We start from the raw sequence: 26,874 nt of genomic DNA on the forward strand, positions 1-26,874 counted from the left end.
TAGGTTTCTAATTTAAATTGTCTTGAGAGTGTTTATTGTTTAATAACTCCCTCTTCCTCCACCCCACCTAGCCACTCTCTTGTTCTGCTTTGCTGATCATCCTAAAGGTTGAATACATTCTTCTTCTCAACAGAAGATGAGAATAAAGACTGAAACCAAAACGCTTAATCGGGCTTTCACTGGGCACTATGCCACCGTGGAGGGCTGCTCTTAAACAAGCATGGTTTTCCTAGGGCTCCACAAGGTAGTCCTTTCTCAAGTTCGCCGGTACACTCATGGAGTTGAAATGCCGCTGCCCATCTAAATACAACATGGACTCTGAAACACAAAAGAGAGAACCATGGAGAAGCCCATGGCACCTTACAAAATCATTGTACGGACAGCTAGGCTACTTGGGAACACGAGGGCAACAAGGAGCATGCAAAAATGGCTCTAGGCAGACCCTGTCAGGCTGGGGGTGTGCAAGGATCCTGAGGGGTGAGCCTCGATTCGTGCCCCTTTCCTGTGGCTGCACCAGTCTCTGACCACCAGTGGCCACTTACAGCTGGACTGACCCTTCAGACGGTAGCCAGGTCAGGCAGAGCAGCAACGGCAGCCTGCAGGCCATGAGGCATCCTGGCCGTCAGGGCTGCAGACCCTCGAAAGCGCTATCTCCTAGAGATACGTTCTTGGAGCTAAGAGGCATCTCTATGCTTCCTACAACAATTTAAAAGAAGAAAAATTTCTTTATACGTTCTTCCATTCACTAAGGACAGACATTGCTGCTTACCTCCGTAGGTTCTGGGGAAAACCAAGGGCACTTCTTTTTCTGACATGAACGTGAAATGGAAGACATTGGTGGTCATATGCTCTTTATTCGCAAGAGAGGCCACCTCACTGTGCACTCTGACTTGAATGTAATTGTCCCGAGTAAAGCAAACCTAAGAGATTTAGACCTGATAGTTAGTCAAGTGCATTAGGAAGGGGAGAAAAGCCAGTCATAAGAGAAACAGTGGCTTTAGAATTAAAAAAAAAAAAAAAAACCTTCTCTTCTGGGCCCAAGTGATAAAAAATTTATTTCATCCCTCATCGCACACCTACCTGCGAAGAAAGAAACAGCAGTGATCCAACCTCAACGGGTTTCTGAAACATGATATCATCCACTGCTACTACAAACGGTCGGGAACCACTAGCAGACAAAGGCAGAATTTGGGTCAACCACAAAATTCAGATGATGTCTATTTCTCCCCTAACAATCAGCTGAAGCAAAATGTGAATGATAAGAGAATAAACCTAGGGAAGGGGCAAATAATCATACAGGTGAGAAATGGTAAGGGATGCCAATGTGACGAGATCACCACTCTATCTTTTCCTTTCTGCACTGTCATCACCTTTTCTCAGTAGGTCTTTAATGCACTAACTGACAAAGTCAGAGCAACAGCCTTTGAAAATGAAGACCAAGTGGAGGTGGTATCAGTGTGAAATTGATTGAAAAACAAAGCACATATCCCAACACATCCAGACTGGCCTAAAATGGTTCATTTCAACGGGGTACTGCAAACTGTCTCTCAGAAGTTGAATACTTTTACTGGCGCCACACTGCCAAACTCACCCAAAGTTACAAGCAGTAGCCCATCCAAGTTCATAGGCTTTCCTCATAAGGAAACCACCAAAGATCCGATTGAAAATGTTCCGCTCCTATAGGGCATAAAATAATTATTAACAAATACAAGTTCATGACCACCCTCATATACAGAACAAAGGAATTAACAATGCCACAGAACAGAGGTCAGTTTGAAGGCGGATCAAATTTTAGATGAGAATCACCAAAGCAAGTTATCCTCTTTAGAAGATTTTTCATTGGCTTACAATACCTGAGGGTGGCAAATTTCCAAGCTCTTCAGTTTTGAATCCTCCATCCACACCGCATGAGGGGGTAAAACTCGACTTTGAAAACTTATAGTCCTGTACAAAAGGAGATTCAGGAAACCCTCTTAATGCCATGCTTTTACTGATGAAAGGTAAAATATATGCAAACAACTCCCAAGATGTTGAGGCCCACGTGGCTCTGGAGAAGGCCAAGGTTTAAATGCTTTCCCAACCTGGAATCTCACCATCCTAACTTACTTTGGATCAAGCGTGCTAAGAAACATCTCATGTATGGTTGTCCTCTCCTCGGCACTGGGAGCCATTTTCAGTAATGATGTGGAGCTGAAGGCAACCCTTCTCCCCTTGTTCACTGGAACACAGGACGACAAGGAGCTATGATCAGGAGGGTCCCACTGCAGCACTGCACTTCCTGACCTTGGCTGCCTCGGACCCTACAAAGGCAGTATCTCCTGACTTCAAAAAGCCCACCGGAAACTGTACATATATCCCAAAGAAGGCTGCTGAGGCTACATAAAGTGTCCAGCGACTCCCTGCTTTCACACGGAAATACACTGGCTCAGTGTGAGACCACTTAAAGACCACACTTAGACCATCCAGGGCGCCTGGGTGGCTCGGCTGGTTAAACGTCCAACTTCAGCTCAGGTCATGATCTCACGGTCCATGAGTTTGAGTCCCCCATTGGGCTCTGCGCTGTCAGTGTGGAGCCCACTTCAGATCCTCTGTCTCCCTCTCTCTCTGCCTCTCTCTCTCTCTAAAATAAAATAAACATTTAAAAAAGTTTTTAAAAAGACCATCCTGAACCAGAGCCCTGACCAGCAGTTATTTCACTAAGATACATTTCCCATTTTACTAAAAATGAGAAAACAAATTTTTGCACTTAACAAGTATTGTCTAATCAGGAAAACTGTTACACTATGGATTCTGGAATCAAAAATAAGGTATTTTTAATTTCAATAAATTCTCAGCATGAGTAAGACTACTTGACTGGTATGAACAGTCCATACATGCTCTTAAATAACCTCTTCTGCAGTACAGCTAGTGTGCTTTGCAGAACTGTATCTTATTATAAACAAATTAATATACATTCTCCTTGTCTAAAGAGTTCTTCTTCCTCTGGGCTTTCAAGGATGAGTGGATTTACAAATGCCGGCCTAAAGAGGAGAAATGAAAAGAATACAGTTTAAGAGGCTTATAAATACAGTTTTCCCCAGGAAAGGTGGAAGGTGAACAATTTACCCACTGGTTTCCAAGTCTCTGCTGTTTGTTTTAGGTAATGCTTACTCACTGTTTCATATAATAACCCAGGAACAAGTAAGGAGCCCTCTAGTTACAGAGTAAGCTGTATACTAGAAAGTTCCCATTATAAAAAGAACACTGCCTCTCACCAAAAAGTTTCCCCTGATTGTCATAATGAGGAAACAGTCAAAAATACACTGTAGAATATTCTACAGGACAACTGGCCTGGACCCTTCCAAAAATGTCAACGTCTTCAGAGAGAGAAAATGGCAGGGGGACGCTTTAAAAAAAAACAACATAATAACTACATGCCATACATGATCTTCGATCAGATCCTGACCCGGGGAAAGAGCTATAAAAGATATTTTAGGGACAAATGGTAAAGTTTGAATATGGATTGTATATTAGATAATATAACTGTCTCACTTAAATTTCTTGGATATAATAAAGGCATCGAGGCTGTGTAACAGAATAATCTTATTATTAGGAGACAGATGCTGGACTATCCAGGGGTGAAGTAGTCTCAAACTTACTTTCAAATGATTCAGGGAAAGAGTGTGTACATGTGTGTATTTATAGAGAGAGGGTAAGACAAAATATCAATTGGTGAATTGAAGGTGAGGGCTCTCTGGGTGCTCACTGCATCATTCTACTTTTCTGAAGGTGGCAAATTTCTCAAAAAAGAAAACAGATGGGGGGGGTGCTTTCACTGTGGTAGAATCCAAAGATTTGATGAAACAACAATGGAAACAATGGGAGAGAAATTTTAAATAATGCCACAGGGCCGGAAAGGAGTCCCCCACCCAGGGCCAGCCCCTAGGACCCGCAGGCCTGCCCAGCCCAGTGGGAAAGTGAAGAGTAGCATTCTACACTCACATCTGTTTGACCTTAACTCACTCTTCCAAGGCAGTTTTTCATGAGGCAGCAAAGATTTCTCAATGAGGACCCCTACCTCAAGTTTCTAATACAAATTAGATTCCCACAGGCCCCCAGACTCTGTCCTATACCAATAGCAATCCTGTACTATTTCCTCCCAGCCCAGCACCCACCCCCCACAGTTCAACAGTTTTTTCCCCCTGTTCGAATGCCTTCCGGGTGACTGCTGTTAGGAACCAAGAATTCAACTTAAGGGGAAAAAAGTATGAAGCCAAATAAATTAAAATCTGTAAAATTCAATCTGACTTGGAATTGATGGTACATTAACTCACGAGGTCCAATATTTGTTGCTTTTTAATATACATCCTAACTCTGTCCACTGAAAAGGCTTAGAAATAATGACAAATGAGTAGAAAATATAGTTCTAGTACCCAGATTCTGGTCTCTAAATACCAGTACTCACTAAGAGGAACCCCAAGACTCCTCAGAGAAATGGCTGATTCTGGGCCTGAGGAAGAAAATGTGTAAAGTGAGCCCAAGATATCCCACCGTACCAGAGAACAGGAAGACTGGTGGGGAAATGTGAAACAAGTTTACTCCAGGAGCCGTTTTAAAGGAGCTCCCACTGCCCAAACACAGTACGCTCTGAGCATCAAGAACAATGGCTGCAATTTACTGAAATACATTTACTATTAAAATCCATGAATTCATTGAGGCTCCTGGGGGCGGGGAGGGCTCAGTCAGTTAAGTGTCCGACTTTGGCTCAGGTCATGATCTCACGGTCTGTGAGTTTAAGCCCCGCATCGGGCTCTGTGCTGACAGTTCGGAGCCTGGAGTCTGCTTCACATTCTGTGTCTCCCTCTCTCTCTGCCCCTCCCCTGCTCACTCTGTCTCTCGCTCTCTCTCTCTCTCAAAAAAAATAAACATTTAAAAATATATATAATAAAGAAAATAATATACTTTTAATAAAGAGATGAAGCAAATATGGCAAAAGTGTTAAAACTTCTAAGTCTAGGTGATGAATATATGGAAATTTCATTATAGTCTTCTCTCCAGTTTTGTGTTTCTTTGAAGTCTTCCAAAATAAAGAATTAGGAAAAAACAGCAATTACCCTTGATTTTCAGAATCACGAGCCACCATTACAAAGGTTGCATCCAAAACAGGACAAAATTCATTGCCGTGTAACTAAAGAACAGTGGAAAGAAAATACAGACATAAGAAATACATTTAACAAGAAGACCTATGACAATTCTAACAGATGTCACACATGCTTTGGAAAGGGCTGCAATTAGAAAAAGAAAAGTGCTGGGGCACCTGGGTGGCTCAGCAGGTTAAGCGTCCAACTTCGGCTCGGGTCATGATCTCACGGTTCGTGGGTTCGAGCCCCGCATCGGGCTCTGTGCTGACAGCTCAGAGCCCGGAGCCTGTTTCAGATTCTGTGTCTCCCTCTATGCCCCTCCCCAACTCATGTTCTGTCTCCCTCTGTCTCAAAAATAAATAAACATTAAAAAATTTAAAAAGAAAGAAAAGAAAAGAAAAAGAAAAGTGCATCATTAACCACCATCTGCTGAGTTGCCAGACACAGAACTAAGCTCTGGGTGGGAATGGAGCAAGACCAAGAAGGCTATGGTCTTGGAAAAGGAGAAAGACACCTCAAAATTCAAACAGTACACCATGCGAGAAGGGCTGAGATGGACATGACCTACGGGCTTTGGAAGTATGCGTGACTGAGACTCAAGGGCAAGGGTCACAGAGGGACCCTCTGCATCACCGTCACTTAACTGTCCTGCATTATGCAAAGTTCTGGCTTTCTTGAGGCCTACCTGTCCTCACAATGGCACACAAAGCCAGGTGAAGTGCCCACCGCTCTCATGGACATTAGAATATTCAGGGAACTTCAGTATGCCAGCTACCAGCACACGTTTGTGCCCCCTTAGCTGAGCATAGGGGGCTCCCAAGAAGGGGTAAGGATCACTGGTCATTCCACGTAATGAGTGAAATAGTTACAATGTACAAGCCTTTGAGGCTTTGAGGTATTTCTTCATCCTCTAGGAATCAGTACTTCCAGGGAAGTTATATCATAAAGTCCTATCATAAGCTGAGGGCATACTAGGCTCACTCTTCAACAAACCTCCTCACTAGTCCTCCTCGCTGCTGTCTGTTCAGGCCCACATCACCTTCCCACTCAACCTTCTTCCCACATCTGCTCTAAGCTTGCTGGCAATATATATAAAGCTCTCCACGACAGAGTCCAGATTCCTCTCTGCTCACCAAACACGCCCCTCACACCTGCAACCTTTCCCTAAGCACACCTGACAACTTGGAGGTCTGGAATGTACCGTGCTGTTGAACTCCTCCCATCCATGCCTGAGCCTGGGCCTTCCTCACAGCCACCTTCCTCAAGACACTTCTCCCCACCCCTGCCCCCTCCCCAGGCAGAGGTCATCATCCCTTCCTTGGTTTGCCACCAGAGTGGAAACAAAGTCCTCCCTGAAAGTGGTACTCAATGTAACAGAGATGGATACTACTCCCACGGGGAACACTTGGAAATGTGCAGAACTGGTTTTGGTTGTCACACGGCTTGAGGGACATCACTAGCCGGGCAGGGGTAACCAAGGAGCTAAACACCTCACAGTGCGGGGGACTGTCCTGCATAACTAAGAATTTTTCCTACATCCAATGCCAGTAGTGCCTCTGTTGAGAAAAGCTGCATGATACTTAATATACTACAGATCCTCCTCGACTTACAGCGAGGTCACATCCCCACAAATCCATCATAAATTGAAAATATCTAGGGGCGCCTGGGTGGCGCAGTCGGTTAAGCGTCCGACTTCAGCCAGGTCATGATCTCGCGGTCCGTGAGTTCGAGCCCCGCGTCAGGCTCTGGGCTGATGGCTCAGAGCCTGGAGCCTGTTTCCGATTCTGTGTCTCCCTCTCTCTCTGCCCCTCCCCCGTTCATGCTCTGTCTCTCTCTGTCCCAAAAATAAATAAACGTTGAAAAAAAAAAATTAAAAAAAAAAAAAAAGAAAATATCTTAAGTCAAGAATGCATTTAATACACATAAACTAAAGAACATCACAGCTTACCTAGCCTATCTTAAACACGCTCAGAACACTTATATTAGCCTGCAATTGGGCAAAAGCATCTAACATAAAGCCTCGTTAATAACAATGTGTTGAATATGTCAGGGAACTTATTTAATACCGTTCAGAGAGTATAAAACAGAAAAGCCATATGGGGACAGGCGGGTTGCAAGTGCGTCAGTCCTCTACCCTCCTGATGGCGTGGCTGACCAGGAACTGCAACTCACTGCCACTGCCCAGCACCACATATCACCAGCCCAGAAAAAGATCAAAATTCAAACTTTAAAGTACACTTTCTACTGAACACTCTTTCACACCATCATAAAGCCAAAAAATAGGAAGTCAAACCACCCTAAGTCAGGGACCATCTGTATATCATAATCACCGATTCCAGCACGCTTTCCTTGAGGACAAAGACCATTTTTACTCACATTTGTATGCCTAGCACTTACTTAGCACAAAGACTGGCAGATAGAAGATAATCAATGATTGATGATGTATATGAGTTGAGGCAGAAAATTATCAAGCACTACTAGAATGTAAACTGTAAGAGAATGAAACGTTGTTTAGCTCACTGCTATACACTGAGCACAGAACACGCATTCGATAAACTGCTAAGTGAATGTTAAATGAATGGACACGAGGAAGTGGGCTAGGTGACTCACACCCAGATGCTGCTTATGTCAAGGAGCCTACAGTGTAGTCGAAGAGAAAAGATGTGTTCATATGCTGCTCTGGGGAGGAGAAGAGCAGGTACCAGGAGAAAGAATCAGAAGTCATGGGGAAGGAACAGGCGCTATGAGCTGGAAGGATCAGGGAAGGATTGAGCATAAGGTGGCCTGGAAGCAGAGGTAGAATACGAATGTGTGGAGCCAGAACATGAGGATTTCAGGCAAGAAAAAAGAATAAGCAATGATACTCATCCTACTCACTCACTGTTTACATTATGGTTTATTATAATGAACACCTACTAGTGCCAAGCATCAAGAATGCAAAATTGAGGGGCCCCTGGGTGGCTCAGTCGGTTAAGCGTCCAACTTCAGGGTAGGTCATGATCTCTCAGTTTGTGCTTTTGAGCCCCACATCAGGCTCTGTGCTGACAGCTCAGAGCCTGGAGCCTGCTTCAGATTCTGGCCTCCCTCTCTTTCTGTCCCTCCCCCTCACTCGCCCTCTCTCTCTCTCTCTCTCTCTGTCTCTCAAAAATAAACAAACATTAAAAAAAGAATGCAAAAATGAGTAACTCCCTATTCTTTGAATGCTCAAAATGTCCATCAGCAAGCTCTAAGAAGGTATAGGAATGATAAGTCAGAGGGACTACAGTTGTAAAGGCAGGTGGGAGCTAGTTTGTGGAGCACCTTAGATCCTAACTAGTCAAAAGAGTTCAGACTTTAATCCACAGATAATGGTCACTGAAGGGTTTGGAGAAGGAAAACAATGTGATTTAAGATTGCCTTTATAAGATCTAACTCATAAAAATCTGTACAATTAACAGAGAGAGCAAAGACTAGAGGCAGGTAGACTATTAAAAGACAGTTAAGGTACTCACAAAGGAGGCAGTGAGGCCTTGAATGAAACACAGAGGCCGAGAGGAAAGGGAAGAAAGAGCTCTCTGGTGGGTTGCTATGGGTGATGAATTTGCAAGACTTGGCAAAAGGCTGTATAGGAAAGGACGAAATTAAAGATATGACAAAGGTTTGGACCCAGGGCAGCAAAGGGGGAAATGGAGGAGGATCAGGATTGGGAAGGAAGCTGAGGTACTCAGTTTGTCACACACCTGATTTAAGGTAGCAAGAGCACGTGTAGGAGGAGAGATAAAACAGGCGTGCAGAAAGATGAGTCTGAAGGTCAAGCCCAGAAAATATTTGGGATCACCTCCATAGTAATGATAATAAATGAACATTATTGTCAACATTTGATTAGTGGTTACTGTGTGACAGGCAATGTACCAACTAATTCCTATGGTTAGGTTGTTTTTTCATTTCATGCTTGCCACACAATAAAACATGGTACTATTACTGTTTCCACATTACACTTGAGAAAACACAAACTCAGAGAAGGTAAGTAATTTACCCACATTCACATGGCTAATAAGCAGCAGAGTTGGGATGTGAACCTACATGTACCTAAACCAGAGGCAAAGCACCTACCGCCAAGCTTCCTATCTGGAATAGAAAGGATCACTCAAGTCTTGAGTTACTAGTCAAAATGGTCAATGAGAAATACAAACTTAAAACAGAAGTTTGTACTTGTCTGACAGTGATTTTCATTGGCCCTCTCCCCACAATAACTCCTGTAACTCTTTTCAACCTATTTGGCCCAGATTCAAATTACCTTGATTCCTATGGCAGGAATCTGAGCAGTCTAGGAATCAACCATGAAGATTAAAAAATGCAGACAGGGGCCGCCTGGGCAACCCAGTCGGTTAAATGTCCGACTCTTGACTTCGGCTCAGGTCATGATCCCAGGGTGGTTGCATCAAGCCCCGAGTTGTGCTCCTTACTGGGCATGGAGCCTGCTTGAGATATTCATTCTCATTCTCTCTCTCCCTCCCTCCATCTCCCTCCACCTCCTCTCCCTCCTCCTCTTCCTCCTCCTTCTCTCTGCCCCTCTCCGCCCCTCAAAACAAATAAACTTAAAAAAAAAACAGTGTGGACTAATCATAGCAGCATCCCCATCATGCTTACTGTGTTTTGTTCTAACAACAGTATTACTGTCAGCTATGACAACATGGAACTTAAAGAATCCAACTGCTTACAGAGAGCCCCAAATAAAAAACTACTTAACTATTTTGACAAAAACTTTAGTTACTGCAGAACAAGCTTTAGACTTTTTCCAAAAGGTGAAGTACTTCATAATTCCAGAAGAGAAAAAGTCTATCTGAATAATGAGCCTACTAAATACTCTGGCGTAACTGAAGAAGTCATTCTTTTTTTTTCCTTATTTTTTTTATTTGAGCATAGTTGACAATGTCACATTAGTTTCAGGTGTACAACACAGTGATTCAACAAGTTTATACGTTATGCTGTGCTCACCAGAATGAGTCATTCTTTTTTTTTTTTTTTTGAGAGAGAGAGAGAGAGAGAGAGAGAGAATTCCACGCAGGCTCTGCACTGTCAGCACGGAGCCCAAGGCAGAGCTCAAATTCAACCGCAAGATCATGATCTGAACCAAAGCTGGCAGCTTACCCGAGCCACCCAGGTGCACCCAGAATGAGTCATTCTTAAATAAATTTTCACAATGAAACGTGGGACATACTCTGAATTATCTGATTTCTGTGCTATTATCCTCTTTGAGGTACTTGTTTCTTGTCAAATTTCTTCATTTCTTTATAACAGCTACTCAGAGTTCTGCTCCTTAGTGGGGCTGTTCCTAACTGCTACCTTTAGTCTAAGTGACTGTTATGGGTTGACTTGTGTCCTCCAAAAATATATGAAGTCCTACCCCTTGGTACCTCCGAACATACCTTTACTTAGAAATAGGGCCGTTTCAGATATAATCAGTTAAGATGAGGTCATATTGCAGTAGGGTGGTCCCTTAATCCCATATTACTGATGTCCTTATAAGAAGAGAAGAGGGGCACCTGGCTGGCTCAGTCGGTAGGGCATGCAACTCTCGATCTTGGGGTCATGAGTCTCAGCCCCACGCTGGGCACAGAGATTATTTAATAAAAAAGAAGAAGAAGAGGAGAGACGCAAAGACACAGACACCCAAGGGCGAAAGAGCACGTGGCAATGGAAGCCGAGATCAAAGCGTTCAAGCTGCAAGCCAAGGAATACCAAGGAATGCCACCAAACCATGAGAAGATAGGAAGAAGCAAAGAAGGATTCTCCCCCTACAAACTGTAGAGGGAGCATGGTCATGCTGAAGCCTTGATTCTGGGCTTCTGGCTGCCAAACTGTGAGATAATTAATTTGTTATTTTTAGCCACCCAGTTTGTGGTACTTTGTTCCAGCAGCCCGAGGAAACTAACACAGTGACCAGTAAGTACCATTCGTGCCTGATGTAACTCAGACTTTTGTGAAATTCTCTGGGGCAAAACCAGAAATAAGCACCTTGACACGTAGCCATATATGATTTGAAAGTAATAAACAATGAACCGAGACACCAAACAAAGTGTCAGTCTTTGTCCAGGAAGAACACATTAATAACCCACCATCTGCATGACATGAATTTTCAATTCTTTTTCTAGAACTGGTGAGCTATATACCTGTCATAGGTATAGCATAGGTAAAAAGCATAGGTAAATATGCTTTTCTTTCGCTGGGACTAGCTGGTTGTATTGGAACAAGCCAGCAACCTTTAGACGAATACATACCTGAAACATTTGCATCTTCACTTCCATGGATGTCTTCCCAACCCAGCTGACATGGCCACTGAACTTGATGTCCTGTTCTGGACTTAAGCTCGTCTTACACATATCTGCGAAACAGAAAGTCAATCTGAGTTCAAACCACACCCCAAATTTTCCATATTACAAAAGGAAAATTTCATTTTATATTCTGGCAAATTCCACCACTTTTCCTTTTTTCTTTTTTTTTAGTCTTCAAAATTAAAAAGAACGTTTTTGACATACAAAAGAGAACTGTATACCTTTTTGAAAAATGTAGACAATGCAAAGAATATAAAAACTAAAACTGGAGGGGCGCCTGAGTAGCTCACTCGGTTAAGCATCTGACTTCAGCTCAGTTCATGGTCTTGCAGTTGGTGGGTTCAGGTCCCACACTGGGCTCTCTACTGATGGCACAGGGTCTGCTTTGGATCCTCTGTCTCCCCCTCTCTCTGCCCTTTCCCCACTTGCACTCTCCCTCTCAAAAATAAATAAACATCGTGAAAATAAATAAACAAACATTTTTAAAACTAAAAAAAATAAAACTGCAATTATGCAAAACAAAACCCTTCCACTCAAAGATCATTTTAATAAATATGTATTTTAGTATATACCATGAGACATTTTCATACGTATATATACATAAAAATTTTTCCATAAAACGAAAATATTTCCTCTAATTTCAATAATCTCTTGTGATTACTAAGAATTCTAAGTATCCATAGAAAATAATATTGCTTACCAATCTTGTCCACCAGGGCTGTAACTATAGACAGAGGAGACGCCTTAGCTGAATGAATCTTGGTGTGCATGTAGCAAATGAGAACTGTAAGAAAAAAGAAGAGAACCAAAGAAAGGAAAAGCAAGATTATTGCTCAAAATTTACAACTGAATCCCTGAATCCATAAAAAGTCTTCTCTTGTTTTGAAGACCCAACCCCCCATATCCCACTAGCAGCCTTATCCTAGGTCCAAAGACTTCTACACATTGAAGAGATTTGGGGATCTTCCAATCTGACTACCCACTCAATTTTAGATTTGGTCAAGAAGCCAAAGTCTAAAGCCCAAGCCCAGCAGGTGGCCCATCACCACTCCACAGAGACACACTGCCTCAATTAGAAAAAGAACCCAGCACATGAGTCCAACAGCATCAAACATCTTCATAAAAGAGAAACAAATCACAAGGACTCAACTATCTATTTTCCCTCTGACTCCTTATCATGAAGCAACCATTTCACTTAGAGTTATTCCTCCTTCCTCCTAACACCTTTGACTCCTACACCACCTTGAGACTATCTGTATACTTGCCATATTTTAATAAGCTAAGCATGCTTCTGTGCATTTAAAGTTGTATTATACTCCCGTGTTTAGTGGCCTCCCTGCTTCCCCCATGATTCATTCAAATTTGTATCTTCAGCCCTCAGGACATGGGTCTGCACCCAATAAATATTTGTTAAGTGACAAAAAAATCCTTCCATCCATGCACCTCCTAACAGATGCACTGGGGGAACAAGAGGCTAAAGGCAAGAAAGTCCACTTAAAGCCTCTGTGGTACCCATAGAATAAATCATATGTGGCTGGCCTATGTCAGTATCGATGGAAAAGAAGAGAATATTTTAATAATCTCTTCAATATGTTAATAATCTCAGGTCTCCAGCTTGCCTGACTGAAGATGGTACACCATTCACTGAAAAAGAGAATAGAGGAAGAATAAAATGGACTATTTTCAACATGTTAAATATGAGAAGCCTAGGGCATATCCAAATGGAGATGTCCAGTAGGCGAGAGGGCAAAGTGATCTGGAACTCAGAAAAGCAGGGCAGGAAATGTAGGTTCCTAAGTATTCCACATACTGATAACAAGTGAAGCTCTGGGAGTGTACAGATGAGCAAAAAAAAAAGGGGGAGAAGACAAAACCCTGGGGATAACCAACATTCAAAAGATCACTAGGAAAAGAGGAACCTACAAGGGAGATAGGAAAGGAACAGCCAGAGAGGTAGAAGTGTCACAAAGCCCAAGGATGAGCTCAACAATATTTATCAGGAACCACAATAGGGTCAGGTAAACCTTGAAAAGCACCCATTAGATCACAAAATAAGGGGGAAAATGGAGAGCTTGGCAAGAGCAGTTCAATGGCTCTGAGGAACAGAAGCCAGCAAGTGTGAGAATGAGAAATAAACAGGAAGTCAAGATACAGAGGCAGTAAGAGCAAATGACTTTTTCCAACTCTTTCCATAAAGTTAGCTCTGAAGTGAAAGAGAAAGATAGTTTGACAGTGTTCTAAGGGAAGGAGATTTTACCTACTTTCCATTATAAGATGGAAGAGCCTTGAATATGTTTAGAAGGTGAGGGAATGTGAAGCTGAGAAACGGCTTGCGATATGAGAGAGAAAGATTAGGTGATAAGGCAAGTTCTTTAAAGAACTTGAAGGAACAGAATCAAGTGGAGAGGTGAAAAGAATGGCCATCAACAGGAGGCAATGAGGAAAAAACAGGTTAATGCCAAGGGAGTTTGTGTATTTAGGGACACCTAAATAAACCAAAGTCAAGAGAGAGAGAGAGAGAGAGAGAGAGTGTGTGTGTGTGTGTGTGTGTGTGTAGTTTTTGTTAAAACGCCAATAAGAATGTTTAACTGAATTTATTTAATCTGAAGAAACATGCAGCTAGGTATAAGCCTAACAATGGACTCATTTCTATATTGTAGAAGTCATTAGACCCTTTCTTTAAACCCATTCCCAACAGTTCAGTCCAAAAGTCATTAGTGAGAGCAAGCAAGGTAGCCCAGAGTAAGGTGCTAAAGCCCAAACAGGGCCGGAGGACATAAAGAGAGAAGGCAACAAAAGCAATGGCCCAGCATGTTGCAGCTTGAGCACAATGAGGAGGGTGACCCAGCAGAACAGGACCTGGTATGAATCCCAGTGAGGTGAGGGGAGCATCCATGAGAGGCTAGGGGTGGCAGAGATAAGAAATGAGCTACATACAGGGGGACCTTACCAAATAAGTAAATAGATTTAGAATAATGGAGCCAGCTGGAAAGAGGAATTACAAATATGAAAAGGGGGAAATGAATGAAACTGTGGTGCTGATCCAGAATTGCAACTGCCAGTGTGAGCCCATGGTCTTCAGAGATGGATAAATAAACATAGATATAAATTTATGTGCATGTGCAAATATTCTCCAGCTTGTCCACTGAAATAACATGGGAGCAGTGACACCCCAGCAACAGTGACCACTCCCAGTACCCCTATCTTGGTTTCTAATTACCATTCCCCATCAAAAAGAACCAGAGCTCCTTGGAGATTTGGCTGATTCCAGGACTGAGGCAGGGAAAGTACAAATGAGCCTAGGAGGTATTATTGTGCCAGGAAGTAAAGAAGTGCTCAAAGAATGATGGGGACACATTAAAAAAAAAACACAGAAGTCAGCTTGAAGGAACTGGGACAGTCCTGGCACAATTTGAGCACCACAAGAGATGACAGCGACATATTACAATCCATTCAATAAAAGAGGAATCCTTGAGTCCATACTGATTTTAAAATAATACAAAGGAAGTCTGAGAAGGAATGGAATGTTTATAAGATCTGAAATTACCTGCCAACCAGGTACTTATTAATTACAAAGGCGCAAAGAGTAACTTTACAGTGAAGAACCCCGACATACACTGCCTTCATCAGAGAACCAAAGTTAACATCCCAGTAATGGGACAAATGAGAATTATGCACCAGTTGATGAGATGCAATAAGAACACATCATCCCTTCTGTGATGTTCCTGCCAAAGGTGCATGTCTCAAATCCCATCTTGGGGAAGCATAAAATAAATCTAAATTGAAAGAAATTGTACAAAAGAACTGGCCTATAACCTTCAAAAGTATTAAGGTCATGAAAGTCAGAGAAATACTGAGGAGCTATTCCTGACACAACAATTAAATGCAACACGTGATTAAGAAATGGATCCCTTCTGGGGCGCCTGGGTGGCTCAGTCAGTTGGGTGTCCGACTTCGGCTCAGGTCATGATCTCACAGCTCGTGGGTTCGGGCCCCGTGTCGGGCTCTGGGCTGACAGCACAGAGCCTGGAGCCTGCTTCAGATTCTGTGTCTCCCTCTCTCTCTGCCCCTCCCCTGCTCACACTCTTTGTGTTGGTCTCTCTCTCAGAAATAAATAAACATTAAAAAAAAAGAAAAGAAATGGATCCCTTCTGCTACAAAGGACCACTGGTGAAGGCTGAGTTGCGTCCAAGAATCAAACAGTCTAATGTATCAGGGTTAACTTCCCAATGTTGACAGTTGTATTGTGGTTAGGTAGGAGAATGTCCTGGTTTGTAGGAAATACTGTTCTCTCACATGATTCAAAGAAAAAGAATTCTTTGTACCGTACAAACAACTTTTCCAAAAACTTCAGACTTTTTGAAAAGTTATGAGAAAGAAGGACTACTCAGATTATAACTGTTCAGCAGGAATCTACATTTTCAGGAAAAAAATTATGACAATTCAGAGGCAATAGTTGCCCTTCTTTTACTGCTCTTTTAGAATGTCCTCATCTGGGCAAGTTAAAGAATTAAAAAGGCCCTTTCCGGGGCGCCTGGGTGGCGCAGTCGGTTAAGCGTCCGACTTCAGCCAGGTCACGATCTCGCGGTCCGTGAGTTCGAGCCCCGCGTCGGGCTCTGGGCTGATGGCTCGGAGCCTGGAGCCTGTTTCCGATTCTGTGTCTCCCTCTCTCTCTGCCCCTCCCCCATTCATGCTCTGTCTCTCTCTGTCCCAAAAATAAATAAAAAACGTTGAAAAAAAAAAAATTTAAAAAGGCCCTTTCCAGCCAAATGATTCAATATATAGCTATAACTATCTATTTAGAAATACTAAAATAATACCAGTACCTCCTAGGCTGTCAAGATCCTCAAGAATCCTGCCAAATCTGTGAAACAAAGAAAACTGTGATTAAATGAAAATCATGATGATCACCCCTTAAAAAATGAATAATACAGTTTGGGTGGATGAAAGGTTCTAAAATTGCGGCGATGGCCGCACAACTCTGCAAATATACTAAAACCACACAACTGCACACTTTACATAGGTGGACAGTATGGTGTGTAAATTACATCTCAAAGTTTTAGTAACAAAAGAAATAAAAACAAATAAATGACATAAATAAAAAGAGTGCCGTTTTACCTGATGGTGTTTTGAACAGTCAAGTATTTCTCTCGTAATTCAGGCTGACTACCCAAAGGCAAGAGAACCTCGATATAACTGTCTTTCATTCTCCTGGGTGGCAGTCCTTTCTGTGACTGAGCCAAAAAACTCTGAAGTAATTTTCTTTCCTCCATTGCTTTCACATGGTCTCTGAGAAGAAAGGAGGCAAACTACATGAAACACAGGGGGCAGTGCGATCCCACATGCCACTGACATTCAGGCTGGTCAGACCCTATCAAAGAAGGAAAAAGGTCTGGACCTGCTCACCTTCTCTTCCTTCCCTCCATCCCCACTTGGCACTCAGTGAAATTAAAAACTTTCTGTTAAAATGTCTTGGGCTTATAGATAAGAAAGGTAATACATACTTGTAAGTGATATAAATATACTTAAACAAACCACATATTCACCCTCATCAAAAGGTGTATTCAAAAAATAGAATATTTCAAATCAAAATTAAAAAGAGGGATGGGCACAAATACATATATGGGCTAAAGAACAAAGTGGCCACTGAATCCCATATCCCCATTTCTCACCTTGACAATTCTCACATTCTCTGTGCCCCCAACTCACTCTCTCTCTCTCTCTTTCTCTATGTCTATGTCTATGTTTATCTCTATCTCTGCCTTCGATTTCAGGAAACAGAGACAGAGGAAGAAAAATGAACTATATCTAAACGAAACATGAAAGGCAAAGCAAAAGGTAAAGAGGAAAAGTACATGAAAAGGAGATGGGAAGGGAAGACAAAGAAATGATTAAAGTGGAAAAGAAGAGACAGAGCGCCAAGGGGATAGGAAACTAAAATGCTGACAATGTCATTAAGATAAGCTTCACTTATGAAGTAGTATTGCCAGAAAGGTTTAGCCTACCAAAAGTATAAGAGATAAAGAAACAAGTTAAACAGCACCAGGGAAATCCTGAACATGGAACGTTCTACACAACAAATGGCTTGGTCTCTTTAAAGTCAAGCTCATAGAGGTGCCTGGGTGGCTCAGTCGGTTAAACACCTGACTTTGGCTCAGGTCATGATCTTGCAGTTTGTAGCTTCAAGCCCCACAGTGGTCTCTGTGTGGACAGCTCAGAGCCTAGAGCCTGCTTCAGATTCTGTGTATCCTACTTTCTCTGCTTCTCCCCTACTCACATTCCACGTGTGTCCATCTCTCTCTCTCCCTCTCTCTCTCAAAAAACTAACTAAATAAATAAACATTTTTTAAAAAAAACTTTAAAGTCAAGCTCATACACAAAAAACAGGAGGGAGAATAATTGTCTACTATTCTAGACTAGGAGCAGCCAAAGAGTCATAACCACTAATGCAATATACAATTCTTTATCGGATCTTGATTTTTTTAAGCTATAAACGACATTTCGGGAACAGTTGAGAAATTCTGTACGGATGAGTAATATACTATGAGGGAATTACTGTATATTTCATCAAGTAAGAGAATATCTTGTTTGTTGGAGACACACACGATTGCTGACTTTGTTACACAAGAGAACATATTTATTTATTGGAGATGTATGAAGTGTCATGATACCTATAATTCACTTATATGAATAAGTGAATTACAATTCAGCCAACATATGCATATTGGCAAATCTGGAAAAATGTAAGTACCAATCAAGATAGTAGGGACAGAGGTATTCATCTTTTCTACTTTTCAAAACATTGAAATTTTTCATATAAATAGCTAAAAAAGAAGTCATTAGATAATTTCTATACCAACAATAGATTATTGTATGTCTAGTGATTGCTTTTTCTTTTTATCTCATTTTAGTCTCAAAATTCTGTGCACCAAGAGGGATATTATCCTATTTCACAGCAGGGAAATACTGAGAGATCCGGTTAATTGTGAAGTGACAAGAAGTAATAAAGGAGCCAGGCTGCATCAAATAGAAAAACCAAGAAACTTGAGTTTTAATTCCCAAACCCTGATCCTTAATTCATTCATTCTCTCTCTGAGTTTCAGTTTCATCATATGTAAAAAAGGGATAGGAATATATGCCATAAGCATGTCACAAGTTTTGAAGAGAATCATTGAGGTAATATACTTGAATGCACTTTGAAAAATGTAGAGTACAGGTAAATGACTTTATTTTATGACAAGAATGCATCAAATGATGAGTATGTTGGAATGTTGGTCTTCCCCCCAAATAAAAAAAACCCTCTCAACCCATTTCCAAACACAGGGCTCCCTCCACCCCTACAATGAGACCATCAGCTGAGCCTAAATACAGCCTAACATACCACTTTAAAGGTGAAAGGATGAATGAGCACAAGCGTGCTTACCTCCAGTTTGTGGAGACTCCTACTATCTCCCGCAACTTATCACGAACTGAAACAAAAATAAAGAGGTCATTCCAGGAAACAAAAATACTAGAATTGGATTATGGATATGAGTTGAAGAACTATAAAAAGCGACCCATGCACTCAAAAGCTTTAAAGATCCATTAATTTCCATTTAATGCCACAACAAACAGCTCAAGGAAGGGATCAAGCCTGTGCTTCCCAAAAACGTGAAACAACTGTCTCCTTAGTGAGAAAAAGAATACTCTGTGCCAATCACTGGGATTTACATACACAAACAAAACAGGGTAACTCCAATTATTCATCGGGTGGGGTAGTATCAGTGTCAGTAGGAGACCCTTTACAATGGAGATATTATGACCAAAATCCTCACCTAGCTTCTTATAGGCAGTTGGTAGAGCAGATTGATTAGTGCAGGGACTGACAGTGATACTCAAATAGGAGTCTCATTCTAACTGATCTTTCATATATTTATACTATCCTAATTGTTAGAAAAGTTTAAGCCACAAAAGTGAAGCAAAGATGTAAATCAACGAAAAGCAAAGAATGTAATTTAATGTTAGTTAATGCCCAAAAAGTGCAAGAATGAATTAATGCAAAGAAGCTTAAGCAGTTAAAGAAAAAGTTGATACTAATTACCACACACACCGTGATTCACATGTATAGGTGAACATGCTATATGGATAAAAGGAAAATAAATTAGATAAGCAGTAGAAATTCAAGACTAAAAAATAAGTCTATAGGATTTCACATATTGATGTCATATGTTTTTTTCCTAGCATTTATATAGGACTTAAAAGTATATATTCCAGTTATGGGAAATTAACCGTAGCAATACTTGGTCCTTCAATGGCTAAGTGATCAAAACCAAATATGGTTAGATAACATGCACTTAAACTTTAATGAAAAAACAGTTGATTTTTCTATCAAATAATTGTTATACACCATAAATTTGGTACAAACTCTAATTACAACTAAATCAGAGAGAACTGCAGAATATATGGGCATACCTCATTTTATTGTATTCACTGTGCTCCATGAAAGTATGTTTTGTACAAATTGGAAGGTTGTGGCCACACTGCATCACTGCCATTTTTCCAACAGCATTTGCTCACTTCATGTCTCTGTGTCACATTTTGGTAATTCTTACAATATTTCAAACTCTTTTGTTATTATTATATTTGTTAAGGTGATCCGTGATCAGTGAGCTTTGGTGGTACTATTTAAACTGCTTTGATACGTACACTGTGTTTTTAGACATAGTCCTATTGCACATTTAATAGACTACGGTGTAGTGTAAGCCTAACTTTTAAATGCACAGGGAAACAAAAAAATTGATTTCACTCACTGTATTCACTTTATTGCAGGGGTCTGGAACCAAACCTGCAATATCTCCAAGGTATGCCTGTAACCACTAGTAAATGTGTCTTATTTCTGGCTTTTTTCCCTCCTGAGTTCCTTGAATAAAAGAATGGACAGGAAGCATGCCAAGTAGTACACAGACTACCGATGCTCACTGACATATAATGATTTTTACTAGTTTAGTCAGCATATGAATAAAGGGGGTAGTGAGGGCCAAGAAGTAGAAATTTTAATTAAATATTTGGGGCACCTGGGTGGCTCAGTCGGCTGAAGTATCCGGCTTCGGCTCAGGTCATGATTTCATGGTTCGTGAATTGGAGCTCCACAACAGGCTCTGTGCTGTCAGCACAGAGCCTGGAGCCTGCTTCAGATTCTGTGTCTCCCTCTCTCTCAGCCCCTCCCCACTCACGCTCTGCCTGCCCCTCTCTCTCTCTCTCTGTCAAAAATAAATAAAAATAAAAAATTTTTAAAGAAATTTATGTATATGCGTATGTATATACATGTGTACGTATATATATAATTTGTACCTTTTGAAAAAGCCACAATTTTGTTCATAATGAATACTCCTAAACTGATATAGACAGCCATAGTTTGCATATCAGACTAGAAATTGAAATTAACTTCAACTGAGCATGGATTAACTGTCCCTCTAACAAAACTATAGATCAGGAGCATTTAGTTGCTGCAACTGAAGGGTCCATCTCTTATGCAACAGGTCTCTTTTTTCTCTGCTTTCCCCTTCAGTACCAACACACAAAAAGTGAAAGCCATTTAATTAAAAGAGCTGTCTCCCAGGCTCCTAGGAACCAAACCTCAAATTCTGAATGTGGTCTCTACCCAAAGTTATTCTGACCATCTTATAAATGAGAAGTTTATGGAAAAATCTACGTTTAGTATGTCTCATTCGCCCTAAAGTACCTATCTGTATGCCTCCCAAATAAGACAGGGTTTTTTCACCACGTGGACCTAAAACACAAACACCCATGCTTGCCTTCATGCATGTGGAGGCCTCTCTGTTTCTCGGGATTCTTGGATCCTTGAGTGAGTCCTCTGCCAGGAGCACGCAGCCCCTTGCCCAAGGTGGTACAAAGCCTACAAAACAAGATAAAAAACACTAGAGTAGGTTCTATGGCGTCCCGGCAACCCCCAAAACCAGCCCCTCCTCCCAAAACACTTAACCATTCCACACCCTCGGTATACACTTTCTTGTAAGGATCTGTACTTGTTTCTCCAGGGTCTGTATATTTGCATATGAAGCTACTCCATAAATCATCTAACTAGAGTAAACATTTCATGAGAGAAGAGACCAACTAGCTAACAATCTACAAAATAAATAAAAGATATCAACCAGGTTTAATGGATTTATTCTTGCTTTTTTATTAGCTTCAGAAGCCCTGAATCAATTTGGTAAACAGCTGAGTAAATTAATTATGAACATTTATTTTGTTCTTTATTATCACACCATATTTCCTCAATAAATAAGCTAAATCCAATTATAAGTTAATAAACTTTGAAAAGAGAATTAACCCTTTCCAGACTCAGAGTATTTATTGTGGGCAGAAATTTCCTAATCCCCAAACAAAATAAAAACAATTTACCCAAATGCACCTAACCTAGTCTGCCAAAACAAGTTGTTTAAGTTGGTTTTGGTTCACTGTTTCTTAAGTGTTGACTCCTAACCACCATCATATCATGTATAACACATATATAATATCAGAAATTGACAAAGTAATCTGAACGCACAGCTGAAGAAGGCAAGGCACTGACAAGGTCAAGAACTCCAGATACTATTACTCATTCTAGTTCAAGTTATTAGTAAATTCTTACTACCTCATGCCGGGACAAGCGATGACTAACTCCACTATGCCGCCCACCACCCCCCCCCCGCCAAAACTTTCTTCATCTGTAAAACGGGGTAATTATAGTACCTATCCTAAGGGACTGTCATAAGGATAAAGAAGTTCACATTCACACATGCACACACGAACACATCTGCAGGCAAGCTGCTCTTTTCACAATCTCAGGCTACTTCCCTTTTACATATACAGTGCTGAAGTGGAGGGAGAGGAAGAATGGTTTAATCACTACCCAACACCTCAGTACCACAGGGTTACTGGCTTATTCCCTGATAAGACCTAGGGAGTTTTACAGCAAAATCCCTAGGCCTTTAGAAGAAACCGTCAAGAGGCTTTGGGACACTCAGGCCGTAGGACTCCATGATTAAAACTATCCAATGAAAGGAGACCAAAGAGCCCAATCTCTTCATGGCTTGCCTAAGAAGTCACAGAAGTCACCTAAGGTGTGAAAAGAAGGGTCTTAGCTCTGTTCTGGGTCCCAAGCTTAGGGTAGGTGTCTGGGAAGAGTTTCCAGTACAGTAGCAGGCAATGCCATTCATAGGCCCTCCACCCTGGGGAAATGCCTCAATTTAGAAACTAAACGAATTCAGTGACTCTTTCCTGAGTCTGGAAAAATAAGCTACAAAGACTTCACACTAGTCAAATAACCTAATCATCTTGAACAGTCTGTATTCATTTATGAACTCTTTGCCTCACTAAACAACCAACAGAGTACCTGCTTAAGGTTCAACAGGACTCACAAGAAAGGAAAGCAGGTTTATAAGAGTTATTAGTGCAAAGAAAAAGACTTCCAAACTGGGGGAGAGGAGATCAAGAAAGTTTTCCTGGGAAAAGGCACATGGCAAGATCATGGAGCTTTGTAGAAGGCCCTTCACATCATGTCCAATGTAAGCTAAAGTCAACTGTGGCCCTTCCCATAATGACTTTCACTCTGTCTAAACAGTGCTAATAAAGCTTTTATTTTTAAGTGCTATACACAAGAGAGAGACAGAGAACCTTTTCAACTGATAGCAAGATCCACAGGAATAGTGAGGGAGATCCAGGACCCCTAAGACAAATGACGGAGATCAGTCATTCAGAACCAGTATGGGCACACAAGGAGAGATGGCGCACCTGTAGCATGATTCCAGAAGCTGGAACAGGGGTGAGGCCCCTGGGGGCCCAGCCAGGCACAAAGAAGCTGGATACAGCTGGAGTGCTCAGCTGAAAAGGTTTGGGGGAGAGCCAGACTTGTCCTAGAGTCTAAGTCCCAAGGCCTTAACTGGGCAAGCTGGGAGGTGACACACAGAAAAAGGCATCCTCCTTGTCCAAGTAGCCTAATCAACCCCCCACCTCACCTTACAGGGCCTTGCTGCTCATTCAAGGTAAAGTTCAAATCAGCACCAAAAGTCCTAGGAGCTGGAAGCCGAGCTACCCAGCCCTGAGTGGCAGGGCCCGGGCTGTGGACGGATTGGTGACTGCAGGGCGGCCCACCGACAGCGAAGCTTCTTGTCCTCCCACTTTTAGGTAATTCGGCCTTAAAACTACCTGGGGTAGTGTCTGCTGGGGAATGGCCCTCGACAGGCCCTCTGGGGAAAAAACCATTAGGAAAGAAAATAAGGTTCCGCCAGAAATTGTGCGGCCTTTCGTTTAGCCTTTGCCATCCCCCATGGAGACTCCTCTACTTACAGGAAGGACAGCCTCATGCCTTAGCCAGCAAAGGCGGCCAGCAAAGGAGAGACATCTCTGGGCACAGGTGACTTCAACCCGTAGGCCCACCTGGCCCCCCGGAGGCATTCCAGATGATGACTGAACCTAGTCGGTTAAGCTACAGAATGGTTCATTGGTTCCTAGGTGCACCATCTGAGAATGTGTGAGGCAAGGGTTTCTAAGGCGTTTTTGGCCCCTTCCTGACACCTTGGACCAAGGTGGTGCACCTTGCCTCGGTCTCATGTGGTTAGGAGGTCATGTCCCTGTAACTGTTCCACTTGAGGTGTTGAGAAATGGAGGGCCTTTCACGAGAAAGCAAACGCTTTGTAGATTATAAATAAACGCAGATGCATAATGGAATAATGTAAGAAATTAATCAATAATCAAAGGGTATGCGGGAAAATTAGGGGAAAATCGCCATGTTCTTTCTTAAAGGTTGATGACACATAGGAACATTTTCAAAATTAGGTAATGTTAAAAAACATAGACCACGTATGTTACAAGGAAATCACTCGCATATATAATGCCACGTTTGCTACAATAAATCGGCGAGTTCAACACACTGCGGTTGTCTGTGTCCATTTTTATTTTTGTTTTTTATTTTAGTTTTGTTCTATTTTCACTTTTTCGCCCACACCGTTCATCCTTCGGGAATCCCTGGACCTGCTGGAGCTGGACTCCGGCACCTAGGCGCACAGTCCTGACTGAGGTCCCGGCAGCCCAAGAGGTGCCCCGCAATCTCTCCCCACATTACAACACACTTAACCCGGAGTCCAAGTGGGTCAAGCACTTAACCCTAAAAGTGCTCTCCCAAGGAGGGCAAAGAGCTGTGAAGTAAGGTGGAGTGCTAAACGCCAGCTCTCTCACAAGCGGCTACCCCCAAACCACACCCGTGATGAGCAAAGAGAAAGGAATTTCAGGGAACACCCAACTTCCTCCCTCAAAGTGCCGCTTCGCTTTTAATATCAAACTCCGCTCCAGGAGTGGGGGTCGCGGTGCTTCAGTCGGGGGCAGAGGGCACGCGTCCAGGCGTCGTAGCGGAAGGCGGGCGCCCCTTCCCACCCGGCCCCACTTTCTTCCCCCACAAACCACTGCATCAGTCTCGCCAGCCGGCGGCCGGTTCCTAGCGCCCGGACCCGCTAGCAGCGCGGAGGGCGGGCGCCGGCGACCCTCCCGAAAGGGCCACGCCGGACCCCTGCTACTTACCGCAGCGCCGCCTGCCTCATCTTGCCCTGAGGCCGCGCGCGCGACCAGAGACCCGGGCCACGCGAGACAGCTGGCGGAGGGAAGTCGAGAGTAAGGCGAGCGCGAGCGCGGGAGCAGACCTCGCTCTTCACGACCGCACTCTCGCGGGGGCAGCCGCCCAGGGGCGGGGCCTTCCAGCCCAGAGGCGGGGCCTTGCTGCCCGGGGGCGAGGGCTCTCTGCGGAGCGGGGTGGGCTCCGGGCGCCTGCAGCCTCGCTCATTGGCCGGGAGCCTGTCTCTGCGGAATTTCCCACTGGATCGGCAGCCCCGGGCGTGTTGCTGCCCACAGGACAGGCCTATCCCCGCCATTGTTGATTAAAGGCTCCACACAGTACGGCCAGGGAGCGGCGTGGAGGCGAGGGATCCTCGGAGCTTGTCTCCGTTATCACGCTTCGCCGAAGGCCGCGCCACCTTGACCACCACGCCTCGGCTCCCAGTCTGTGGTTCTTGGGCTTAGCTGCACGTCGGAATCTTCTGGGCAGCCTTACGGAATAGTGATCCCTGAGCCCCACCCTCTGGGGATTCCTATTTAGTTAGGGGTCCGACAGGATCTTTAGAACGTCTAAAGGCGCCCTGAGGTGATGCTTTACATAAGCAAAGTTAGGAACCTCTGACCTAAATGGAAAAACATTTCTATTCTAATCTTAGCCTGCCCCCTAGTGTCTGAAAGTTGGAGATTTTGGCTGGCCCAGAAATATTTAAAGCCAGAGTTTTCATGATTTTACCCTACGACCTGATTCTCCATTTCATTCAAGGAATTTTTATTAAACCGTTTGCAGTGCGCCAGACGCTGTTGTAGATGCTGGGTATGCAACAAAATAGACAAAAATCCCTGCCCTTAGGGAGCTTAGCTTTGAAGGAAAATAAGTCAGCAAGTTAGCAAATAACATAATTTTAAACGTGATAAAGCAGTCTAAAGAAACAAAACAAGGTAATGAGAGAGGATCTTTCCAAAATATACAAAAGTCTTGCATTGCCCCTGAAGGTGTTTATTTCCTAGGAGGCAAGGTCCATATTGTATGCTTTTATGGTACACCACGCTTAGTAAAAATGTGTCGATTTTTATTAAGCTGGCTTTTCAAAAAAAATCACGTTATAAATTACAAATGGAACATGGTCTTTGGCTTTGTCTTTCCTCTCTACCTACCTGTCCCTTTTATCAGCCCCACATCCAGAAGACTCTCTTTTCAGCCTGCAGGGATCTCCTTCATTTTTGTTCATAGTGTCCGTACCTTTTCAGTGATAATACCTTTTGGTGTTGTTATGATTTGTGTCACCTATACTTTTTAACACTCTTACCACACCTAACACAGTACAATAAATATTTTATTGAATTGCACTATTTTGTCTTCTTTTTACTTGAACTTTCCGTTAATGCAATGTCAGGCTCAGAGAGAAAAATTAAATTCAAGAGAATTTTTCAGATTACAAACATGGTATAACAATGGATAGGGACAGCTCATGATTTTTGTGCAGTTACATCACCTTCCAGCCAGACACATTCTCATCAGCATATAAATGGTGTTGATTTGAACCAGAACAGCTGAAACCAGGGACTCGATGCCATGAAGATGCCTTCTCTTGATCTCTATCTTAGCTTTCCTTTGCACACTGGCCTCATTCTTTTTTCTCTGTATAATGTCTTTCTCCACATAGCAAAAGAAATTCCTGAACTTTACATCTTATAACCATAGCCACATGGAGACTGACCCAAATTTCTGTATCCCAAGTACAAAAATTCCTGAGAAGAAAGGGGATTGAGAGGTATAAACTTCCAGTTATAAAATAAGTATGTCACGGAGATGAAAAAGCACAGCATAAGAAATATAATCAATTCTAGTTTAATAA

General features: G+C 42.5%; 1 protein-coding gene across 4 annotated transcripts; it reads right to left on the reverse strand.

Moving 5' to 3' along the window:
- ACOT9 (acyl-CoA thioesterase 9) lies at nucleotides 1-25,628 on the reverse strand. Of its 4 annotated transcripts, XM_043570860.1 has the most exons (17): nucleotides 24,989-25,121; nucleotides 23,431-23,661; nucleotides 21,229-21,329; nucleotides 19,524-19,550; nucleotides 18,858-18,903; nucleotides 16,553-16,723; nucleotides 16,261-16,298; nucleotides 12,135-12,218; nucleotides 11,381-11,484; nucleotides 5,094-5,167; nucleotides 2,953-3,020; nucleotides 2,107-2,218; nucleotides 1,854-1,944; nucleotides 1,592-1,677; nucleotides 1,081-1,168; nucleotides 770-920; nucleotides 1-318 (listed from the first exon to the last, which is right to left on the reverse strand). In XM_043570860.1, the coding sequence occupies exons 1-17, from the start codon at nucleotides 25,006-25,008 to the stop codon at nucleotides 230-232; spliced, it is 1,581 nt and encodes a 526-aa protein (XP_043426795.1). In that variant the 5' UTR covers nucleotides 25,009-25,121; the 3' UTR covers nucleotides 1-229. The 4 variants fall into 4 exon arrangements, with proteins under 4 accessions (XP_043426795.1, XP_043426794.1, XP_043426796.1 ...); XM_043570859.1 differs by lacking the exon at nucleotides 23,431-23,661 and having other exon boundaries at nucleotides 24,989-25,628; XM_043570861.1 differs by lacking the exon at nucleotides 19,524-19,550.
- Between the last annotated feature and the right edge of the window lie 1,246 nt (nucleotides 25,629-26,874).

Source organism: Prionailurus bengalensis, chromosome X (genome assembly GCF_016509475.1).
Source record: "Prionailurus bengalensis isolate Pbe53 chromosome X, Fcat_Pben_1.1_paternal_pri, whole genome shotgun sequence".
NCBI lineage: Eukaryota > Metazoa > Chordata > Mammalia > Carnivora > Felidae > Prionailurus > Prionailurus bengalensis.

Bases quoted from the DNA above. Each gene is read 5' to 3' on its own strand.
- ACOT9 (XM_043570859.1), bottom strand. From the start codon at position 25,335: ATGGCGGGGATAGGCCTGTCCTGTGGGCAGCAACACGCCCGGGGCTGC. The intron at 5,168-11,380 runs GTATGTATTCGT...ACTGTTCTTTAG, and splicing joins TGAAGATGCAAATGTTTCAG to TTACACGGCAATGAATTTTG. The intron at 1,678-1,853 runs GTATTGTAAGCC...TATGCCCTATAG, and splicing joins TGGAAATTTGCCACCCTCAG to GAGCGGAACATTTTCAATCG.